At 35.3% G+C, this 21,846-nt stretch overlaps 1 protein-coding gene across 2 annotated transcripts in view; it reads right to left on the bottom strand.

Annotated features, from left to right (window-relative positions):
* Nucleotides 1-1,556: 1,556 nt before the first annotated feature.
* LOC113056640 (integrin alpha-9-like) overlaps nt 1,557-21,846 on the bottom strand; it is an 86,845-nt gene continuing 66,555 nt past the window's right edge. Inside the window, exons 19-29 of one of the 2 annotated variants that reach the window (XM_026223425.1) lie at nt 19,171-19,257; nt 18,989-19,068; nt 18,115-18,204; nt 17,462-17,570; nt 16,078-16,185; nt 11,939-12,064; nt 11,622-11,741; nt 10,337-10,432; nt 8,248-8,367; nt 4,281-4,364; nt 1,557-4,249 (exon numbers count right to left, since the gene is read on the bottom strand). In XM_026223425.1, coding sequence (XP_026079210.1) covers nt 4,235-4,249; nt 4,281-4,364; nt 8,248-8,367; nt 10,337-10,432; nt 11,622-11,741; nt 11,939-12,064; nt 16,078-16,185; nt 17,462-17,570; nt 18,115-18,204; nt 18,989-19,068; nt 19,171-19,257 — 1,035 coding nt within the window. In that variant the 3' untranslated portion in view covers nt 1,557-4,234. Of the gene's footprint in view, nt 4,365-8,247; nt 8,368-10,336; nt 10,433-11,621; nt 11,742-11,938; nt 12,065-16,077; nt 16,186-17,461; nt 17,571-18,114; nt 18,205-18,988; nt 19,069-19,170; nt 19,258-21,846 lie in introns of both variants that reach the window. The other variant, XM_026223424.1, reaches the window with a different exon arrangement.

Below are 21,846 nucleotides of genomic sequence, written 5' to 3'. Positions count from 1 at the left end.
TGTGAATAAAGGCCCCATTCATGTGAGTACAACTGCATCAGATTTCTGTATTTTGTTGGAAATCAGCAGATAAGTGAGTATGTGTTAATGAGAACAACACAAAACATCAGTATTATAGCTCCGCCCACGACACGCCTACATGAGCTCGGCTTGATTACCTAGCTCATATGGCCAATGAGCAAGCTTGCTTGTCTTGTGAGATACTGTGCATCTTTATCTTCTTGTGCCTCAACAAACTCCGTTCATCCAGTTGCTCTGGATCTCCTGAAACACAACACAAAGTCCTTCACGTTTATGATACTACATGCATGAGCTGCTCAATCTCCTCGGACCACCTCCGTTGCATCTCTTTTAGTTTTTCCAGAGCTTCACTTGAACACATCTCGTCTTCCACTAGATTTCGCATAAGAACACAAATTTACTTGATTCAGTCACATGATGCATCCCCTTGAGCTCTCTACGCCCTCAAGACTCTTTGCATCACACGTTAAAGCTGAGATGAAGCCTGCCACTTCTGAAATCTTGTCAGCATGAGCTATGAAGGATTCAGATTGAACCTGAAGTGTTTCCACATGCAACTTATCTTCATCTCGGACATGAGCTCAACTGTTCCAAGGGAGTTGAAGTAGTGACAGATATGTCCATGCTTTTGTGTATACTTGAAATGCTTTCAATAAGGATGATATGTCTGCTGCAGCTCCTACATGAGAAAGACACTGCCAGAGCCAATCAGCAACTGCAGTGATCTTCCTTACATCGTCTTCTACTTGAAAGATCTAGAGACCAAAAAAAAATGAAATCCATCTTTAGGCAATTCTGTCACAGATGCTGTTGGTAAATATTTTTCTACAAAACTCAAGACATTTAAAATTTCGAACAAGTTCTGGTTTAGGGGAAGGGTTGCAGCATGACTCTAAATAAACTATGAATGCCATGTGAATTTTTCAGGTCTTTTAACAGAATGAAGATCATCCACACCCCGTTCCTGGAGACACTCCAAGACCCTATCCCAAATTGCACCCTAAACAACCAAATTGTTAAAAAAAAAACCAATGCATTGAAATACAATGCATTTCCAATATGAATATCCAAAGACTCATCATTTGATTGCATTGGCAAAAGTATTAGACATTTTACACAAAACTGACCTACAATTATACCTAATATTATAGTTAACTAAAACTTGGAAATAAAACCTTAAAAATCAAGTACTTAAAATGAACATAAAACTAACTTAATTTCAGCCATTTGCCAAAGAAACATTTCTCTCTCTCTCTAGTAAAAATAGCAATAAATAATACAAAAATACAAACCAATTCACAATATTATGAACTATTTAAATTGTACTAAAACAACACGGCATAAAAATCAAAATAACCATTTTAAATATATTTATATTATACATATTTTTATAATCTATAATGTACTGAAAAAAGGCATACATTATACGCCACAATGTAGTGAAAGCAGTATTCCACTAGAGGGCATCAGTGCAACAAGAAACTCCTCACTGCAATAAATATTTGGGTGGCACTAGAAAAAAGCTGAGACGAAACATCTGTTTGTGATATTTAATTTTAAAAAAGCAGTTTCAGTAGATAAATATACAGCTTGAGCTTGTACAACAAACATATTTCTCAATTACATCTAAAACATCAGTGACAGTAGTTTATTCTAAAATGCTCAAAATAGGTGATAAAGGCAACAACACTCACAGTTAGGTTACACACTTATAATGTCAAGTATGTGTTTCTCTGAAACACACCTATGCTAGAATCTGGTGTTGGGACGGATATGAAATGCAGATGTGGATTTGCCGTGCCAGTGGTGATTATTGATCAAATAATACAAGATATTTTTTTTGAGAATCTTCCAGCGATCATCTAATATCAAATTGTAAAGCTACTGATCCGTTGGTTAACATCAAAGAAATGGGGTTCTTTCAAATGAACCCTCTAAAATAAGAGGAAAATGCCAAAAAACAAGAACCAAGTTCACTGAATAAAACAGCTCCTTGTAAAGTCTGACAGAAAACAGGCTGCGCTCTGAGTGAAGTCCAAAATGTTGACTTAAAACAAGCTGTTCCCATAAGCTCCAAACTACGAGTTTGTGCCCAGTGATGAAGCACTGCACATTCCCACCTATTTTTAGGCCATTACACACTGCAGACCCTGCACGGCTCAAACTTGGACCATTGCAGTCTGAACTTCAAAAAGACTTATTAGAGGACTTGTTAGAGGGATACTTCACCCAAAACTTTAAATTACGTTTCATTTTCCTGACTATTTTAACAATGTCCTTACTATGTTTCTGTGCCTTGATGTCTATGGAGGGTCAAAGAGCTCTCAGATTTCATCAGAAATATCTTCATGAAGGTCTTACAGGTTTGGAACGACATTAGGGTGTGTAATTAATGACAGAATTTTTGGGTTGAACTATCCCTTTAAAAAGCAGGAGACACTATATGTTGTCAGTTTTCTGTAGAATAAAAATTATAAACATGCTGTAGGATTTTTGGGGGGAATATTTGGCAGATTAAAGTGTTTTTGTACTTGGAATGTGTTCCTTGCATTACGTCTAAAATGTATATCTTGAGATCTAAGACGGAGGTCAACCAATTATGGAGTTTGTAAGAGAAACAAAGAAAATTTGTAGGGTGGGATTTGATTTCATCCATTAGGAATTTATTATACTGAACCTCCGTTTCAAGGGGCAATGGAGTAAGTCTTTCTGCTGGTGCTCCTGCAGTGCTAAACTATATTACAATCTTGTCATCTATTTATTTTCACCACCCAGTTAATGCATGTTGGGTATCTTATTTATATCCAAAATAAGTGAATTTTGCACTGAAATATGAAGAATAAATACGGTAAAGCTGCTAATGGGTGGTCGTCTCATCAACAGACAGCTGTTTTTCGCTGCGCCTGTGACTCCTCAGTCCTCAGAAAGCACAGACATGCAAACCGACAATGCAGCTCTTAACTCTGAACTTTTAACATCACTACGCAAAGAAATGATTCGACTGTGAACAGCTTCTGATTTACAGGTGGCTGGTGGAAGGGAATACAAAAGAAGTCAGTAAAAGTTCATCTATTTTGTGAAAGATTTAAGGAGACAGAATCTTTTCTTTTGGAATAACATGCATCTTTCAGTGGGGTCAAAATCCAGTGCAGTACAAGCTGTGAATTTCACATGAACTAAACAGAAGATGTTTAACATGAGAACGTATTTGGTTTTCTCTTTCTGTTCTAACTGGACTGACATGAAAACTGTCTGAAAATGTACTCATCCTCAGGCCATCCAAGATTGGGATGAGTTTATGTCTTTATGGGAACAGATTTGGAGAATGTGGCATTCCATCCCGTTGTGTGATGAATGGGTGCCGTCGGAATGAGAGTCTAAACAGCTGATAAAAACAGTAGCGTAATCAACACCACACCAGTCTGGTGAAGTAAAAAACTGCATTTGTAAATAAAAAAATCATCAAGGCATTATTTTGGTGTTTTTATCAGTTGTTAGGACTCTCATTCTGACGGCACCCATTCAGTGCATTGGGACACTGATGTAAAATCTGTTCTGATGAAGAAACAAACTCATCTACATCTTGTATCATCTGGGGATGAGTGCATTTTCAGCAAACATTAGTTTTGGTTAACTTCTCCTTTAACAACTCGAGCAATAACAACTTTGGTTTGCATCTCCTCTTTTCTTTTGTTCATGCAACATTTAACTTATGAGATGTATGAATGAAGGACACCAACTTTTGCTTTGCATTCTTTGTAAGTTAAAATCTGGAAGGGAAAAATATGTACAATCCATCTTCAAGGTTCATCTGAAAACTCTTTGGCATGTGTCAGTCATCAGTGCTTTAAAAACAACTCTTGAAGCTCTCTTCTATACAGTATGGAATACATTTTATAAAAAATAAATTTTTGCTTTTCAACAGCGCCCTGAGGGTTGTAATTGTCTGCTAGTATTGACACAATATCCACATTCGTTCCAGGAAGTCTCTCTTTCCGTCTCGGCAGGAGGCCTGTCCCATTGAGATCATTGGGATTCCACTGCGAGTCTCTTCTGGCAGGCCACACGCTCACCTCCAACATCAGCTAGATCACCATCAACGACAAACAAAAAGTGTCAAACCTCCGAAAAATCTGGAGAATATTCTTTTCTTCCACATATGGAAGGCTGGAGGGTCTGGGTCTTAGGAGAGAGCCGGGGTGAAGGTAGCAGCTTATTGGATTTTCTGAACCCAATCCAAGCTTTCATTGGCTCTTCTGGACCCAATCCCAGCTTTCATCGCTGTCCTTCCTGTTCTTTTCGGCCTCTATGATCTCTCTGTAATGCCTCCTGAAGAATCCCATCTGAAAAACACAAAAAAATTGCTGAGTGTCGCCATACAGGGTGGGACAGTGGACAAATGACAAAATCATATTCCTTTTCCCAGTCACATGCTACCTTACTGTTACAAAATACAGAAAGTGTGGGGTCAAAATGTTTTTTTTTTTTAAAGAAATTAATATTTATATTCAGAATGAATGCTTTAGATTTTATAAAAATAAAGCTTTCTAATAATCCTGAAAGCATAACTGTTTTCAATATTGTTAATAGAATGATTTCTGAAGATCATGTGACACTGAAGACTGGAGGAATGATGCTGAAAATACAGCTTTGATCACTGGAATAAATTACACTTTAAAATACATTACAATAGAAAACAGTTATTTTAAATTGCAATAATATTTAACAATTTTTTATTTATTTTTGATCAAATAAACGCAGCCTTGATGAGCAGAAGAGACTTCTTTGACTTTGACTGGCAGATCAGATACAGCCAACCTAATGCAATCCTGCTGCCAGACATACGGCCATTAAAATATCCATTTAATCAAATTAAAAAACAATATATGAAAATACCACTCATTTTTGGGGCCTTAACCCAACACAAGTTAAGATTTCATTATGAAATCCCTTATGACTGATGATATTCAAACTTTAAGAGGAATGTTTTATCATATCCAAAATAATTTTATACATCCTTTAACTTCACATTAATAAAGTTATAAGGTGCAATTGATGTCTGGATATGTTGACATACGAATGAAATTTGATTAGAGCTACAGCGAAGGAGATTTAATGCAATAGGTTATTATTAGACTTAAGAAATGTGGAGCGTATAGTGAACATGGTGCTTTTCATTGTACTCAAAACACTGGCTCTGAGCTTTTTTAGTGTTTCCCAGAAGAAAGAAAGCCACACAGATTCGGAACCACATAGGGGTGAGTAAATGATGTCATTTTCGGGTGAACTATCTCTCTGTGAAGTTTGAGTCAATGGAGAGAGAGGGAGTCAGATGACTAGTGAGATAACGCTACTGTAAAGAAGTGTGTCAGCAGCGCAGGAAACATGCCGTTCCTCTTCCTGTGACTCAACAGGTTTGTGTTTGTTTGAATGCGGTTTATTGATTCAGACCCCGGCTCTCTCCAGGCGTTTCCTGACGCTGGAATAGCAGGACATGTGCAGCTCTGGTTGAGGGGGTTTATTTTGGCAGGTTAGGGATTTGGGGGGAAAAGTATCCCTACACCGACATTCCAGGATTTGCTCTAGTATTCCCGCTGGAAAGTAATGGAGTGGAAAGGAAAAGAAGAAGGACTTGTTTGAGATCAGTTCGGTTCACTTTTATGTGTTCGTGTAAATTATTTGTCACTTTACGGTCGCTCTAAAGCTCTCTATTGACCCCTCAGGCCAAGACAAACAACAGTAGCGTGTGAATGAGGGACATGTGACCCTCGACAAGCCCAGTTGAGGGAATATCTTTCAAAAGCACTAACTCATATCTGCATTATTTCATTGTTTCTGTTTAATGTTCATGCACTAATGTACTGTAAGAAATGTTTACTTCAAACAAAACAAATCATTTGCATCCGCTTTACCCTGCCTTCTTTTTTTTCCTTATTTTTTCGGCAGAGGATATTAAAAGCAGCCCGATGCTAATTCAGCTGTAACGGGACGCTGCACATGAGCAGGTGGTTCTGCTCTTTCAAGACGGCTCACATTCCCACTATCCTTGAGTTTGCTGAGATGAACTGCTGTCCAGCAGGAAGCATCTCAGGCGTGTGATTTGTACTCCGTGTGAAAAGACAAAGTGAACATGACAAGCATTGCCTCGTCTGGAAGTCTGTGTGTTTTGGACCAATGAGGACAGATATGTAGCAGAAAGTCTGATGTATATTTGCATGGTTCAACACTGTTGGTTCTGGAATAATGTTTCTATCAATCATCCTTAAATATGTCTTTAGTTCTAAAATCAGTGAGAAATGAAAAGATTATCTATCTATCTATCTATCTATCTATCTATCTATCTATCTATCTATCTATCTATCTATCTGTCTGTCTGTCTGTCTGTCTGTCTGTCTGTCTGTCTGTCTGCATTCTGTAATTTGTGATTTAAAACAAATTTATCATCTGAAATAATAATTTATAATTATTTTTTCAAAAAATGTTTACATTTACAAATATAATCAGCTCAAAATATATCAGTAAGTTCACAAGACACTGTTGCATTTTTTTAATTATGGTCATATAACAAAAATATCTTTGTTATATGACAACCCCTTAAAATAATAACAGTATATATAATAATAAATATTAGTAATATTAATATTAGTAGTAATAATAATAATAAATATTATCAATCACATTATAGTTTTTACTACCATGACTGTATTGTGTAAATTGAAGAATTATGACAGAAATATCTTCATATTTTATAGTAAAATGTACTTTTATTTTGTTATTATATATATGTGTTTCCAAGCAGTCTTAAGTCTCTTGGGTGTATTTGTAGCAATAGCCAAAAATACATTGTGTGGGTCAAAATTATCGATTTTTCTTTTATGCCAAAAATCATTATGATATTAAGTAAAGATCATGTTCCATGAAGATATTTTGGAAATTTCCTACTGTAAATATATCAAAACGTAATTTTTGATTAGTAATATGCATTGCTAAGAAATCATTTGGACAAATTCAAAGAAGATTTTCTCAATATTTTGATTTTTTTTTGCACCCTCAGATTCCAGATTTTCAAATGGTTGTATCTCAGCCAAATATTGTCTGATCCTAATAAACCATGTATCAATGGAAGCTTACTTATTCAGCTTTTAAATGATGTATAAATCTCAATTAAAAAAAATTGACTTATGTTCACATATCGCGTCTTTTGCGCGCGCAAGTACGTTATTTCCAATGTAGGCGCGCGGCATGCGCGCTCATAACGGAAGCAACGCGTGCGACGCGCCCGTTTTTTCCAGGCGCGTCCGCACCGCATCGAGTTAAAAACATCTAAACTTTTCAGAGAGCCGCAAGCGCACCATGGGTCATGTGACACGAACTAACAAATCAGCTTCATCTTTTCCCGTAACAACGTTGAAAACTCAGCCAAGATGAAGGAACAGCTGTTCATAGTTGTATATGGATTGCCATTTTGAAATAAATTTAGTAGCAGAGCTACTGCAAGCGATTTTTAGTTGCGCAAATCCATTTATCATTTGCTGAACGCGTCTTCATGGAGCGAGCACGTCATGGTTGCTTAGCAAAGGCAGACGCATCAGGGGGCGCAACTGCCCGAGCGCTTCGGAAAAGAAAGAGAAAGCGGCGCGCCTAGCGTTTTCCACGCTTTTTTAGGCGCGATATGTGAACGGCCCTTAATTGACACTTGATTTTGTTGTCCAGGGTGACAAACACACACACACAAGCACACACACACACGCATACAAGCACACACGCACTCTCTCTCTCTCTCTCTCTCTCTCTCTCTCTCTATATATATATATATATATATAGTTATTTTTATTTTTATTATTATTACTTTGAAAGTAAATCTTAAAAAATAGTAACATGTATCTATCATAAATGTCGAAAATTATTCAATTCTTTTTATAAACATCCATATTGCCTTTGCTTGATCTTAAAGTCGTAGATTTACAGTTTGTGGACGGCTCCTATTTTTTCATTGTACAGTGACCGTAATTCTCAAAATAGAATGATTATTTCCCAAAAGGTGTGGGTGGTGACATTTCTAAACGTATTGTGATGGTCGCTGCACTCTTGCCAACCCTGAATCTAGGGTTATAGGAATGTTGTTTAAGCCCCTGAATCCAGAGCAAACCCGAACGCTGCTCCAGAACCAACAAGGATGCTGACTGAGAAACATGTGTGTGTGTGTGTGTGTGTCTGAAGCGCTACCTTCCAGAGCAGCACGGCCAGCAGCAGGAAGAGGAGGATTCCCACGAGGAGGCTGATGGCGATGATCCATCCCACCACGTATCCCCTGGGCTCCTGACTGTGAAGAGCCTCAAACACCAGCTGCAGGACGACACAGAGAGAGTGAACATACACACACACACACACACACACACCAGACGGACACCACATTCAGCATAACCTCACTGACCTAAATAAACATATTACAGATCGCCATTTCTCAGCGGGACCCGAGATCAGACTTCACAGACCGTATGAGTCACCGTGTCATTTCCTGAGTCTACAGTATATTGGGTGTTGACTCGATCAAAAGGAAATGAGATTTCATTCTTCAAGTCAACAAATCAATCAAACACAGATCTGTGAAGGTTTGCATTAATCCAGATCATCACAGACGGGAAGAGTTCATTTTGTTTACAACTGGATGTCATTATTTGAAGTCTGGTTTAAATTAATGACTATTTTTGCATGAGCCTTGCCTCTGAATAACATGCATACACATAGATTCATGCACAATGTGTGTTATATGACATGCGTGCTCGCTGACCCTTAAATGTGGAAGAATTTCACCTCATAATGTACTGCCGCAAAAACACAACGAACTGTTCCCTCGGTGGATCTGGATGGAAATGTTGCATGAAAAGCTAGCAGAAAATCCCAGTCTGGAGCGGGATGCTAGCCAGAAAAATCTCGCTTCAGCTTCTGGCCAAAAATATCATTTCTTGAACAAGAGGGTCGACGGAAACAAATAAGAGATAAAGAGACCTGAAACTGCTGGTGTTATTTTAGTATTATTTTCTTACTATTATAGTATTTCATCAAATATTTATATATATATATATATATATATATATATATATATATATATATATATATACTTTAGTCATTTTTATTAGTACAGTATTTAACATTTCTGTTAGATTTATTTTTCATTTGTTTTAGTATTTAAACCAGAACTTGATTGATTTCAGATAGATAATATTAACCCCTCTCTCTCTCTCTCTCTCTCTCTCTCTCTCTCTCTCTCTATATATATATATATATATATATATATATATAATCTCAGTATGAATTGAAATATTATTAATATCAAATCATCTCAATTCTATATTCTGTAATTTTTAATAGTTTTGGGGGTTCTATTTATTTCACTTTAATTTATTTTCAATGCTTTTAGTTTTAATAATTTTACTACTTAAGACTAAACCTATTTTATTTCAGTTAGTTGCCAAGACAAAATCCTTTAACGTGTAATAGTTTAAGTCTTAGTTAAAAAATAAAAAACTAACATCAGCAATGAAGATCTGAGCTGTAATATCTTCCTCTGTGTGCTATCTTCAGGGTTACACATTTCTATATGATCAGACTTATTTTTATTCAATGGAAACTAAAGCGTAAGATATAAATATTGCAGTAAATATACTTCAAGCATTTGTTGAGTTCAGCTGACTAAACTAATGATACAGCAGCATATAAAGGTTTAATGCTCACAGTTGTCTGTCATTTCCAATTAGTTCAAGTTACTGTGAACATGATGGAAATGATACAGTTGAAACACACAACAAGACTGCAGTGTATTAATGTTTATATGTGGGCAATGCCTTTTGTGAATGAGAGTAGCGTGTCCAGCGTTTGCCCGAGGGAGCGTCGTGTATGACTTAATAACGGATTGCTTTGGGACCAATGCATTTCCTAAGTGCTGAGGGCAGAAGGGGCGCAGACACTTTAACAGCACTATTAGGAATTGGCCACTGCATTACAAACGGGGGGCTGAAACCCAATCAGCTGAGCGAGATGCCATGGCACCAGACACCGAAACACAGTCCCATTTTCCTCCAATCAATCGGCACACCAAGAAGCGACTGTTCTCAAGCACAGCTGTAGAGTAAAAAAAAGAGCCCTGCTCCCAAACTCGACCCAGATCTCAGTGGCTCTACTACGAGCCGATGAGCTCAGAATCACGCGATTCAGACGATTTCATTTTCTTCTGTGCATCAGGGGTCCTGATCCCAATGCTTGGCAAGAGATGCTTGAGCGTTGGATTGGATTATTAATGTGTTTGATGACTTACAGAAATCTCCTCTGGGAGTCCGGTCGAGACCTCCACGGCCCTGTCGTCCAGCTGGACGTGACCTCGTGTCACAAACTGGATCACAGAGAAGCTGTCCTGCAAAACCACACACCAAGACAGACCAGAGTTATTATATTTAAAACCAAAACTTAAAATTAAAACCACTAAATAAAATAAAATAAAATAAAAACTTTCTAAAATACTAAATTATTTCAGACGGCTGCCAGGACAACATTTTCCCCTTTTTTTAGTTTAACTTCATCTTATAATATAACTGAAGCTAAATCTTAAATAGCAATTAATAAAAATATAACACAACACAACAAAAAACACTAAAAAATGACAAAACACAACAAAATTGCTAAACTAATAAAGCTGCCAAAATTACTAAACCTTAAACTAAAATTAAAATGAAATTACTATTATGAAACAATAATAGTATCTCAATGATAATAAAATAACATATTTAGACAGATACGTTTGCACAAAATAAATAGTGCTAATTTACTATTATTATAGTATTTATTACCATGTTCAATAAGCTTTTACTGTTAAATTTCATGGTCTTTTAATTTTGTTAAGTGCTTGTTTATTTATTTAGATATATTTTTTATTAAATATATACTGTATGTATGTATATATATATATATATATATATATATATATATATATATACAGCAACTTTTGTAACTTTTTTTTGTAATTTTTGTACATAATTTATATTTTTTTATAATTTTAAAGTTTACATTTTTTAAATTAGTTTATTATTTTTTTTAAATTGTGATAAGGTTTATCATTTAATATTTATATTTCTTTTTATTTCAGCTTTATTTCAAATATTCTAAAACAATGTTTAATAATTTCCATTAAAAATTACAACACTAAATGAAAATGTACATTGCTCAAGCGTTTCCATTTTACTTCCATTGTTGTAGTAAAATATCACTGTTGTTTATCACTTTTTGATTAGGTTTTATTTGCTTTATTAATTAAATGTAGTGTAAATTTATATGTTGACGTTTGACTGATCTGTCACAATAAATGAAATCCTTATGGTATCTGTGCCAGATAAATATTTAGAATAACAATATTTATAATATAGTTGATGAACTACATTACCTACATTACTTTTTTCAGTAGCTTGTCATGTACCTAGCTACTTTTTATTAAACTAAGTAGTTTAGTAGCTTGTTGCTTCAATTCTACGAGACTTAAAATTCTTAAAATTGCAGACTCTTGCACTGACACTTCAATAACTTTTAACTACATTACAGCAATCATTCACCTTCTGTAGTATTTCAGTGTTCAGTAGCATTTGCACATCTATACTCGTAGCTTCCTCTTTGGCCTGAGAGCTCAGACTGCAGGAAATAGTAAGACACGCTCTGCCAGGCCGGTCACAGTCCTGTTGACACAGGACACCATCAAAGATTCACCCGTTCAGCACAAAAACTTGGGTTTTATGGGGCAGTAAATGCTGTGATCCACTGCACTAATGTACATGCATTGACAAAAATGCCTACATTAAATATGCAAATATGGCTTATTTCCAAGTGCTAAATGCATTTTAATGCCATTTTCTAATGCAGTGCTTAGTCATACCAGAACTTTTCTGCCTGATTTGGTGAAGAATGCAAAAATGGTGTGGAAGATGCTCTTCTTGTCGTGAGGGATTGTGCAGGGTTTGGGGTTCCTGTGCCACGTGCAGTTCCCTCGTCCTTCAGATACCTGCAGACAGACAGAAAACAAGAAAATGAGCCAATCTCACAGCTCTTTCTCAGCTAAATATCAGCCCAGACTTAAACTCATAAAACAACATTAGTTATTTGACTAACAAACGAGCCTTATTTTAGAGTTATTGAGATATTATAGTTTTTATTTTTATATTTTCAGCTTTCATTTTAATTCCAATTAAAGTTTTGTTGTGTGTTTTTGACATTTTTAGTACTTTTTATTTTTTAATAACTCTACATAGTTTTCGTAAAAATTTATTTTGGTTTTATTTTTTAGATATTTTAGTAAATAAAGCTAAACTAAATAAAAATTAGAATTTTGTCTTGGTAACTAGCTGTAAATATTTGTTTTTATGGTTTTAATTTAAGTTTTAGTTTATTATAATAGCCCAGATTTCAATCATAATTATTTGAGTACTGGAGAAATTACTGATCAGTTTTAAAAAATAAAAGTTGCCAATGATTAGCAATCACATACAAAGAGAGGGAGATCTGATCTTCCAGGTTTGATACAGACTGTATAATTGAGTTGACAATAAATGTTATTTTATGTGTCCTAAAGTTATCCTGCTACAGCTGCTTTATAACAGAATTTTGGATTGAAGTTTGCATCATTAATTTTGTTTCCTGTTTAATAATGTCAAGCTGTTTTGAAACAGTCTGTATTGTATAAAGTGCTGTAAAAAAAGTTTTAAACTAGCTTACTCAAATATCTGAGTCGCCATAACTTGTGTCAACTGAATTGAATTTGTGATGGTACCTAGTTATTCAAATCTACCTGATTTTTTTCACTTACAAAGTTCATAATCAATACTTAAAAAAAAAAAAAAGACTCAATATGACTTAATGTTGAGAAAAAATGTTTCACTAAAAACAGTAAGTAGATGAGAGAGTGCTGGATGACTGGAAGCTGATTGGCTGAGATGCTCAGACATTATCATTTATCCAGTGAGCTCAGACCTGCTAAGCAATTCAGAGAAGAAAAGGAAGTTGTTTCCCAGCGTGAGTTGGGAAGCATTTCTCTGACAACATGTCCCATCTGGAGTGATTTAATGTCTCGCGTCCCCTTCCTCCCCCTTGCCTCGGGGAACAATTCACCTCTTCCTTTAACCAGCATCCTTTCTATTGAGTAAAGCATCCGAAGACCTCACATTGTCTTCTCTCAAGTCAAAGGAAGGATCTCTGCCCATTTCATGCATAATTTTACAAGTCAATAGTGTGTCATTTATGGGCTGGTTTAAATACAGTACTCTTTTAAAACCTAGCGACTTGCCACCTTAGTGTTTAAAAAAATATAAACTCAGGCTCATTGGAAAAACACTTTTGCAAAATGATATTACATTATTTGTTGCATCTTTTGCTTTCAGACTAAAATGTGAAATGTCTGGGGAGTGGCACTAAAACTGCTTGCAATTTTCCAGGAAACAGATCAACAGGAATCTAGCAGTGTTTTATTATGCACATATGGTGGCAGTTTGGAAACTAAATATCTGCTGTGGTGCTAAAAGCTACACTATCTTAAACCTACACTATACAAATGCTTGGTTGTTTCAACCTAACTTTGGGTCAAATATGGACTTAATTGAAAAATGTAACCCAATGGTTGGGTTAGTCCATATTTGACCCAACAACCCAATATTTTTTGGAGTGTGTAACCAATAATCTCAACAAAACAAATGGGAGATTGAAACCCATTTTACTGAAGCAACCATGCCATTCTAGCTTCCTTTTACAAGTTTTTAAGCTCTTTTATCTTGACTTGAGTGTAATGTTGTACCAGGTGAGCTACTGAGTAATTCTACTATGTCAGAAAAGCGATGGATGTGAAACTGGTTATGTGATGCAAACATCAAAATGTATTAGTTTACAAATCATGCACATCGTAAAAACTGTTACGAGGTCATAATGGTGCTGAGAAAGGAATAATGTGAAAAAAGGATTTTATAAATAGGATCAATAACCTGCACCTGTATTTATAATTTGTGTAAAAAGGAATAAAAGTAGTTAGTGTTTTACTGCCACCAGAGTTCATATTAGCTGGAAACTGCTGGAGTATTGCAGTGTATACGTCTGTTTTTTGGGAGTTTAGTAAAAATGGTAGATGCATGTTTACACATTAAAATCAAAGTGGTGATTTTTGGCGAATTGCATAGAAACCAACAGGTCAATTTGGTTGTAGGCACGATACTTTGCATGCACATACATGATCCTAAAAAAGTAAAAAGTGAACAAATTTAAAGAATAAATGTTGGTCAAATTGATCTGAACACAGAATGAGGGTTGAAAGGCAGCTCACTAGGTTCTGATGTCACATAACCCTTTCTAAGACATCTCATCAGCATCGAGGGACCAGCCCAAGCTGTTTGTGCATAAATGCCCCATATGTTTTCAGTCATGTGAGGAGAGGAATTCCTCCACGTGTGCATTTTTAATTAGACCGAGTGTTTATGCCTGGGAACCTCCGCTCCTCCTTAAATAGAGTTACCCAGCATTGCCACTGTGCTGCAGGTTATTCAGGGTGAACAGAAGCTTTCCCCAAGTGTCCCATTCCATCCTTTCGTGCAAACCATTTAATCCTTCTCGTAAGTGTTTCCATATGGGACGTACAGGGTGGGAAACACACCTCCCCTGTCCTCCCATTCACAGTAAACAGGTTGATCCCTGGCCTGATCTAGCAATACGGCCGATGCAAGGGTTAAATCAACAAAGTACCTGTTTATGTGGTGCTGGTCTTCAATTTCTACCCACTGTATTAGCTTATTATGAGTTAACTACCTAAACCCATCTCTTGCCTCTGAATTCACTTTAAGTCTGAGGATATTGACCTCACTGTATGAGAAGAGAACATAATCAACACGCTGCCCTCGCTTCTATTGATAAAATATAGATAAAGCCTAGCCGTGTATATATCTTCAAAACATGCATCAATTGTAGCATTTATAAAGTAATGTAAATAATGTAATCTTATACTTAACCTTAAGTAGAAACAATGTTTTAAAGGTATTATATAAGTACGACATAATTGACACTGGACCATAGGATTATTGAAAACGCAATGCATGTAATTCAGGCATAATGTGAAACCTTGCATTTTTAGTAATGCACCAATCTAGCTTTAATTACTCCACTTATATGCCATGATCATGAAGACAAGTTTTGTTTCTCTTACTTTGCCAATTAACCCTCAATAAGCCTGTGGCACCATGTGTTTGTTTGGAAATGACGTTGCAAAATCGTAAGGTATAATTGATGACAGGATCATGAAATTGTTGCAAACCAAACCAATGCACCCTAAGGTTGCAATGCAGTTATGAAGCAATTTGTGGTAATTTTCATTCATTCACAGTAAACGCTATATTAACTGATCTCTGCACACACTGTGAGTTTGAGTTTAAAACTCAACATGCACAGTCTAATAAACCTGTTGTCAACAAAACAGAAGCTACAGTTTTCTGCCAAAATAAAAGCTCGATGTTTTAATGTTTGAAAATGAAGAAATTAAGACAGCCACAATTACAACTGTATTGTGATTTTATAGTTGTATTAATAAACAATATAAATATTATTATTATTATCATTATTATATTTCTTAGATTTTTATTACTATTAATGTTTATCTATAATAAATAAATAAATAAAAATAAATATTTTATATTGCAATAATTTTTATCAGAGAAATTAGATTTCGCAAATAAATGTTCTTTTCCCCAAATCATACAGCTCTTTAAGTACAGTGAATATCTTGCTTAAAATAGCGTATTACTAGCTTAGAAAGCACAAGGTGAATTGAAATGGAAATTATTCAAGCTCTCTAATACTCAACCAATCAAAATACAACAGCGCTGTGGTGTAACTCAAAAGAACACAATAATACCTAGCATGAACAGGTCGGAGAAACCACTTACAGCACAAACAAGTGTGATGAGATCGGACTGCTGTTTAACTGATGTGAGGGAAAGTGATGAGAATGAAGTCTAGCCACATAAACAATGAGTGGCAGGAACTCACTTGTGTGTCAATGATATGGAACATATCTGCTCCGTTACCAGCCATGCGGTTGGGTATCCTGATGTCCACGGTGGAGCCTGGAAGTCTGCTCGGCCCATTGTTTATCACCTACACAAACAACACACAGGAAACAGACCCACTCAACACAACAACTAACAGCCAACAGAGCAAACAGTACACTTCATAATACATATTATAATGCAGCTCCAGTCTGGATTTGTCAAATGTGACATTTTGAAGTCAGATATTGGTCCTTTTGGCTTCATTAGCTGAGGTTAATATGTAGAAATGTTATTGCACTTAAATGCATTGAAACTACTGGATGAGAGCTGAACTGAGCTGGATGATGGCATTGCTGTTTCCTCCAAACCTGCTTTATACATTAACTGAACTCATTTTAAACATAATTGATGAACTTCACACATATTTCTGGTTTCTGGTTGCATCACTGATTCATTATTTTCTTATTTATCACTGTAAAGCTGCTCTGAAACTATTTGTTTTTTATAAAGTCCTATATGAATAAAGGTGACTTGACTTGACAATTAATTATTAAAAAATGTATATAATACAGGCATAATGTGAAGCCTTTCAATAATGCAATAATGAAAAAAATTCAATAATACTACAATCCAGCATAAATCATTTATCTTATACCATGATTACTACTCGTTCACAAACAAGACTTTTTTTTTCAATTCCTAAAAGTCTTCACTTATGCCCCCAATTAAGCCTTTAACAAGCCTGTAGTTTTCTGTCATTTAAAGCAGCTTTATTATGGGATAAAAACGTTCTCTACTTGAAATAAAAATTAACTTTAACTGAAATAAAGTTACATATAAAAAACTAAAACTTATTTTATTTCAAGTAGCTGCTAAAGCAAAAGTCCTAATTTTTTTTAAACTTTTATTTAACTCATTTATTTTATTTTAAATTGATGTGCTAAAATAACTCAAACTGAAATAAAAATAAAAAATGCTACATAGGAAAACTAAGAAAAAAATAATAATAAAAAATAATTATAATAATGATATTTATATATATATATATATATATATATATATATATATTTATATATATAATATATATATTAACCTAATTCAAAATATTAATAAAAACTATAGTAGTATAGTAGTATTATAAATCAATGAAACACACACATTTTTGGAAACAAGTCATCGCAGCCTGTGAAAAGTGAATGAATTAATAAATAAATAAATAAATAAATAAATAAATAAATAAATAAATAAATAAATAAATAAATAAGACATCCTGCCAGGGGTTTAATAACCAGCTAACTCTACTAATTTACAGATTCTGCAATAAAATGTAGTGAAAAACATCACATCTGAGGTGCATATGAACATGTTGCAGTGTGGGATACCTGAAAGGTGAAGTTGAGCGGCTGAAAGCTGCACTCCATGTCGTCCAGCTGAAGGAAGCGCGATCGGTCCACTGAGTTTCCATACACAAAAGATGTAGGTGTGACCACACTGTAGAAAAGACTTAGTTATTATGGCAACCGTTCATTGTGCTATATTGTTCTGTCTCTCCCTTAACATGATTCATTTGATGAATGATACAGAATACAGGTGCTGCTGTCAGTATTACTGTATTTTAGTGAAACATTGCAGCTTTTATAGCTTAAACTCTCTGAAACTATTCCATGTGTATAGATTGTTGCATAGGTTTGTCTTTATGTACTAAATACATTCTTAATAATCATATACTGATTACAGAAACCGTATGAAGTTAACTTTTTAAATGACATAAAACAAACTTTGATCTGATTTTATAAAAAACTGTATGGACTGACTTTCCTACGAAGCACCAAAGATGTTGTGAAAAAGGTTCACTCTGATCTTATGCATTCAATTAAAGTGTTAATTTTTGGTTTGGAATAAAGGATACACGTCATAAAGTCTACTTAGAAGGCATTTTTTTGTAGTTTTGAATACAAAGGTCAATAAATAATGATAAATGTAAATTTTTGGCAGGACATTTTCTTTAAGACGTTTCATGAGGTGTAAGTCTTACCCTGTGATTGTTGTGTCCACCTCATGAACCAGAGGTATGGACAGCTCCAATGTGTTATCATGAAGAGTGCTATCATGTTCTGGATTGGCACTAAAGAAGAAAAAAAAAATGCATTAAATGCATGCATTAAAAAATATTTATATTTCAAATAAATGCTTTTCCATTGAACTTTCTATTGATTAAAGAATGCATGAAAAAACATGTCAAGGCTTCCACAAATATCAACAGTTTTCAACATAATCAGAAATGTTTCATGAGCAGCAAATTGGCATATAAGAATGATTTCTGAAGATCATGTGACACTAAAGACTGGATGAATGATGCTGAAAATTCAGCTTTGCATCAAAGGAATAAATTACATTTTACAATATATTCAAATTCTAAACAGTTATTTGAAATTATACAAATATTTCACAATATTAGAATTTTTTCTATATTTTTATCAATTAAATGCAGCCTCAGAAGAGACATTTAATAATCTCACTGACCGCACACTTATGAACAGGTACTGACATGCCATGTGTCTTTAGCATGGTTGTTCGTACAGTGTAATTGATTCAGTTTATGCTGAAATATGTACATTATGATAGCTGCATTTGCCTCACAGAGAGCTAAGCGATACCTAAGCAAAGAAAACACATCTGGCCAGCATTAGATTAATATCATCATGACTTCAATATCAAGGCAAACCTCTTCATTTCTCTCAAAATAGCCAAATAGGGAAAAGTCCTAATGTCTAATCAATCTAGTTGCTCCGTATATAAACAATGACATTCACTAATGTGGACTGATGATGTAACCCATGTGTATTTTAATCATAGAAATAACTCATGTATTTTTAAAGAGTGGAAAGTTCATTAAATCAAGAGTTCACCTTTTAGCATGAACTAAAAATAGCAGCGTCTCATTTTCACCGGACAGACGACTCGTGTCGAAAAGCACTGATAGATGGTACTGAAAAAAGAAAAATGGTTAAAAATACAAGGTTAAATGGAATTGCACTTTAATGAACTAGATCAACAAGTAAATCATTATGCCATTAAATTGACATTCTACCTTGGTTTGCGCTCTCATGAAAGGAAATCCAACACTGCACTTGAGGAAGTCCAGGTCTACCAGCATACAGGAAATGCCCTTCTCTTCCTGGAGCCCAAACAGACAGAGAAAACACCAACAGACAGTGAGAATAACCAGCTGAAAACTTCTAAAGCTGGACTAATTTGTTGAGATCCCAGCAGAAAGTCACCAAGCACAGAGCTTTCCTCAAGCTACGCATAAAACAATTCACGAAAGAAAGAAAAAAACATTCAAAAGAAACCCAAGAAATCACTGACTGCCATGCAAACATACAGCAGGCGTGCAAATGGTTCACAGTTTACTTAAATAAAGCTATTGCAAGCTGGATTCAATATGCATTACAATTATGTTTAGATCTCCAATTTAGATCTCAGTTGGAGTGAAACAAATCCCGTTTTTATTTTTATGTTAAGCTATTTCACACACCTGTTCACTGTATGCAACACATGCATGGTTATTTTAAGATATCAAAAATAATAAACACACTGGGGAAAAATAAAAATGCACTAACTTTTTGAGTTTAAATCGAACAATGAATATTCAATAATATGCTTGATCTGACAGCACTGACTCTATCGGATGAGAACAAATCTTGAACTGAATTGAGCTGAATGACACTATTGTCTTCTGTAATGCTGTTTTATAGCTGAAACTACATTTGGTTCATAACTAATGAACTTTGCAGCATTCACACCGTCTTTGAATTAAACTGAATCGACACTGAATCTGAATTAAATAATGATCTGAGCTTAATAATGTTGCAATGTTCTTCACTAGAGCATCTGAACTAGTTTCATAAAGTACTTAATGAACTTTACAATATAGTTATTTTAACTGAACTGTATCAACGATGACTCCGAATTAGTATGAATAAAACTGTAATTTGTTTTATAACTGACGACGTTCACAATATCAAAACAAACTGAGCTGAAAAATGACACTTATCCTCTACCGAGCGTGCTTTTAATAACTGATGAACTTTGCAACATCAACACTCTTTATTCAGCTGAATTGAAACAACGCTGAACTAAACTGTAAAGAACAATGACACTATTTTCTTTAGCTGCTTTATAGCTGAAATATAATTTGTTTCACATGTGATAAATTTTGCAAAGTAAACACTGCTCTTTTCATGTTTATTAATGAGAAGCTGCTTTGAAACAAACCGTGTAGCATGAAGTGCTATATAAATAAATGTGACTTGACTCATAACACATAAATAACTGTATCCTCACATGCATTGTAGACTAGGAGAACAGTAACAGGGACAATTGCCAGTTTGAGTTGAGAGCTTTCTCTAAACACAGCAGAGCAGCACCAGCTGGTTTTGGTAAACAGTTTGGATTTGACCCCGTGAGGAGAAAGCATTCTTTGAGCGAGAGTTCACCAAGTTGTCCTTTTACAGAGAAGAGAGCTTTCAGGAATCTATCAGGGCCACTGATAAACCAGACGGCCTCACGCTGCTGGAACAATGCAGAGGATGAGCGCTTAACTCTGGGATCTCCACTTCCACGTGAGGTCCTGCACGTGTTCCCATTCTTGAGTTTATAGTGGAGCTATTCTTAGCAATGTTGCAGCAATAACAAGAAGTGGTGCCGGAGAAAATACATCAATAAATAGTCAAAGCAGCTGAGGGGGTGAAGGAAAGCCTGGGACTGTTTGCACTTGGTGGCTCTCTGGGGAACAGTTTGGGGCTTTGGCCTCACGTTCTGCACTCGTTTGGAGCGGTTGTGCGAACACCCTGGCTTCTCCAGATTTGAGTATTGCTAAAGTACAAGCAGGGCACCTCGACGGGCGGCACTGCAGAATAAATGTGGCCTGTTAATCACCTCCAAGAGCACGCTGTGGTCGTCAACTTGTGGTCTGCGGTCCATATCCAAACCGGATCATGCATTTCTACACTTTCTGGCTGTAGTTCAGCTTATTCCTCAAAACATGATATTAGACACAGATATTCAAACATACACTACCATTCAAATGTGGTCTTCTTTTAATTTATATTTACTAAAAGATATTTTGACCGAATATGAACCAATATATATTTATACATTAATATATATATTTCTCATATGTGAAAATATACCTGGCAATAAAGTTCATTCTGATTTATATTATAAAATAAATAAACGTTAATTTAAACAAAGAATCTGCAAAAATCTTTAATGGTTTCCATAAAAATAGATAATAATAATATTGTTACTACTACTAGCTACTACTACTACTACTAGCTACTACTACTACTAATAATAATAATAATAATAATAATAATAATAATAAGAAGAAGAAGAAGAAGAAGAAGAAGAAGAAGAAGAAGAAGAAGAAGAAGAATCGCATTAATAATAATAAATGTTTCTTGAACATCAAATCAGCATATTAGAATGATTTCTGAAGCATCATGTGTCACTGAAGATCGCGCTCTGAGCTCCCGAACAGTCTCAAATGATTCGCGAACCCGCTCCGAACTCCCGAACTGATTAAATTGATTCACGCTCCGAACTCCCGAAATGACTCAAATGATTCATGCTCCGAACTCCCAAACTGACTCAAATGATTCGCGAACCCGCTCCGAACTCCCGAACTGACTCAAATGATTCGCGATCCCGCTCCGAGCTCCCGAACTGACTCTCAAATGATTCGCGATCCCCAAACTGACTC

This window comes from Carassius auratus, chromosome 38, assembly GCF_003368295.1.
Source record: "Carassius auratus strain Wakin chromosome 38, ASM336829v1, whole genome shotgun sequence".
In the NCBI taxonomy this organism is placed as follows: Eukaryota; Metazoa; Chordata; class Actinopteri; order Cypriniformes; family Cyprinidae; genus Carassius; species Carassius auratus.
The sequence above is the reverse complement of the archived record's forward strand: the minus strand, read 5'-3'. Positions and strand labels throughout refer to the sequence as shown.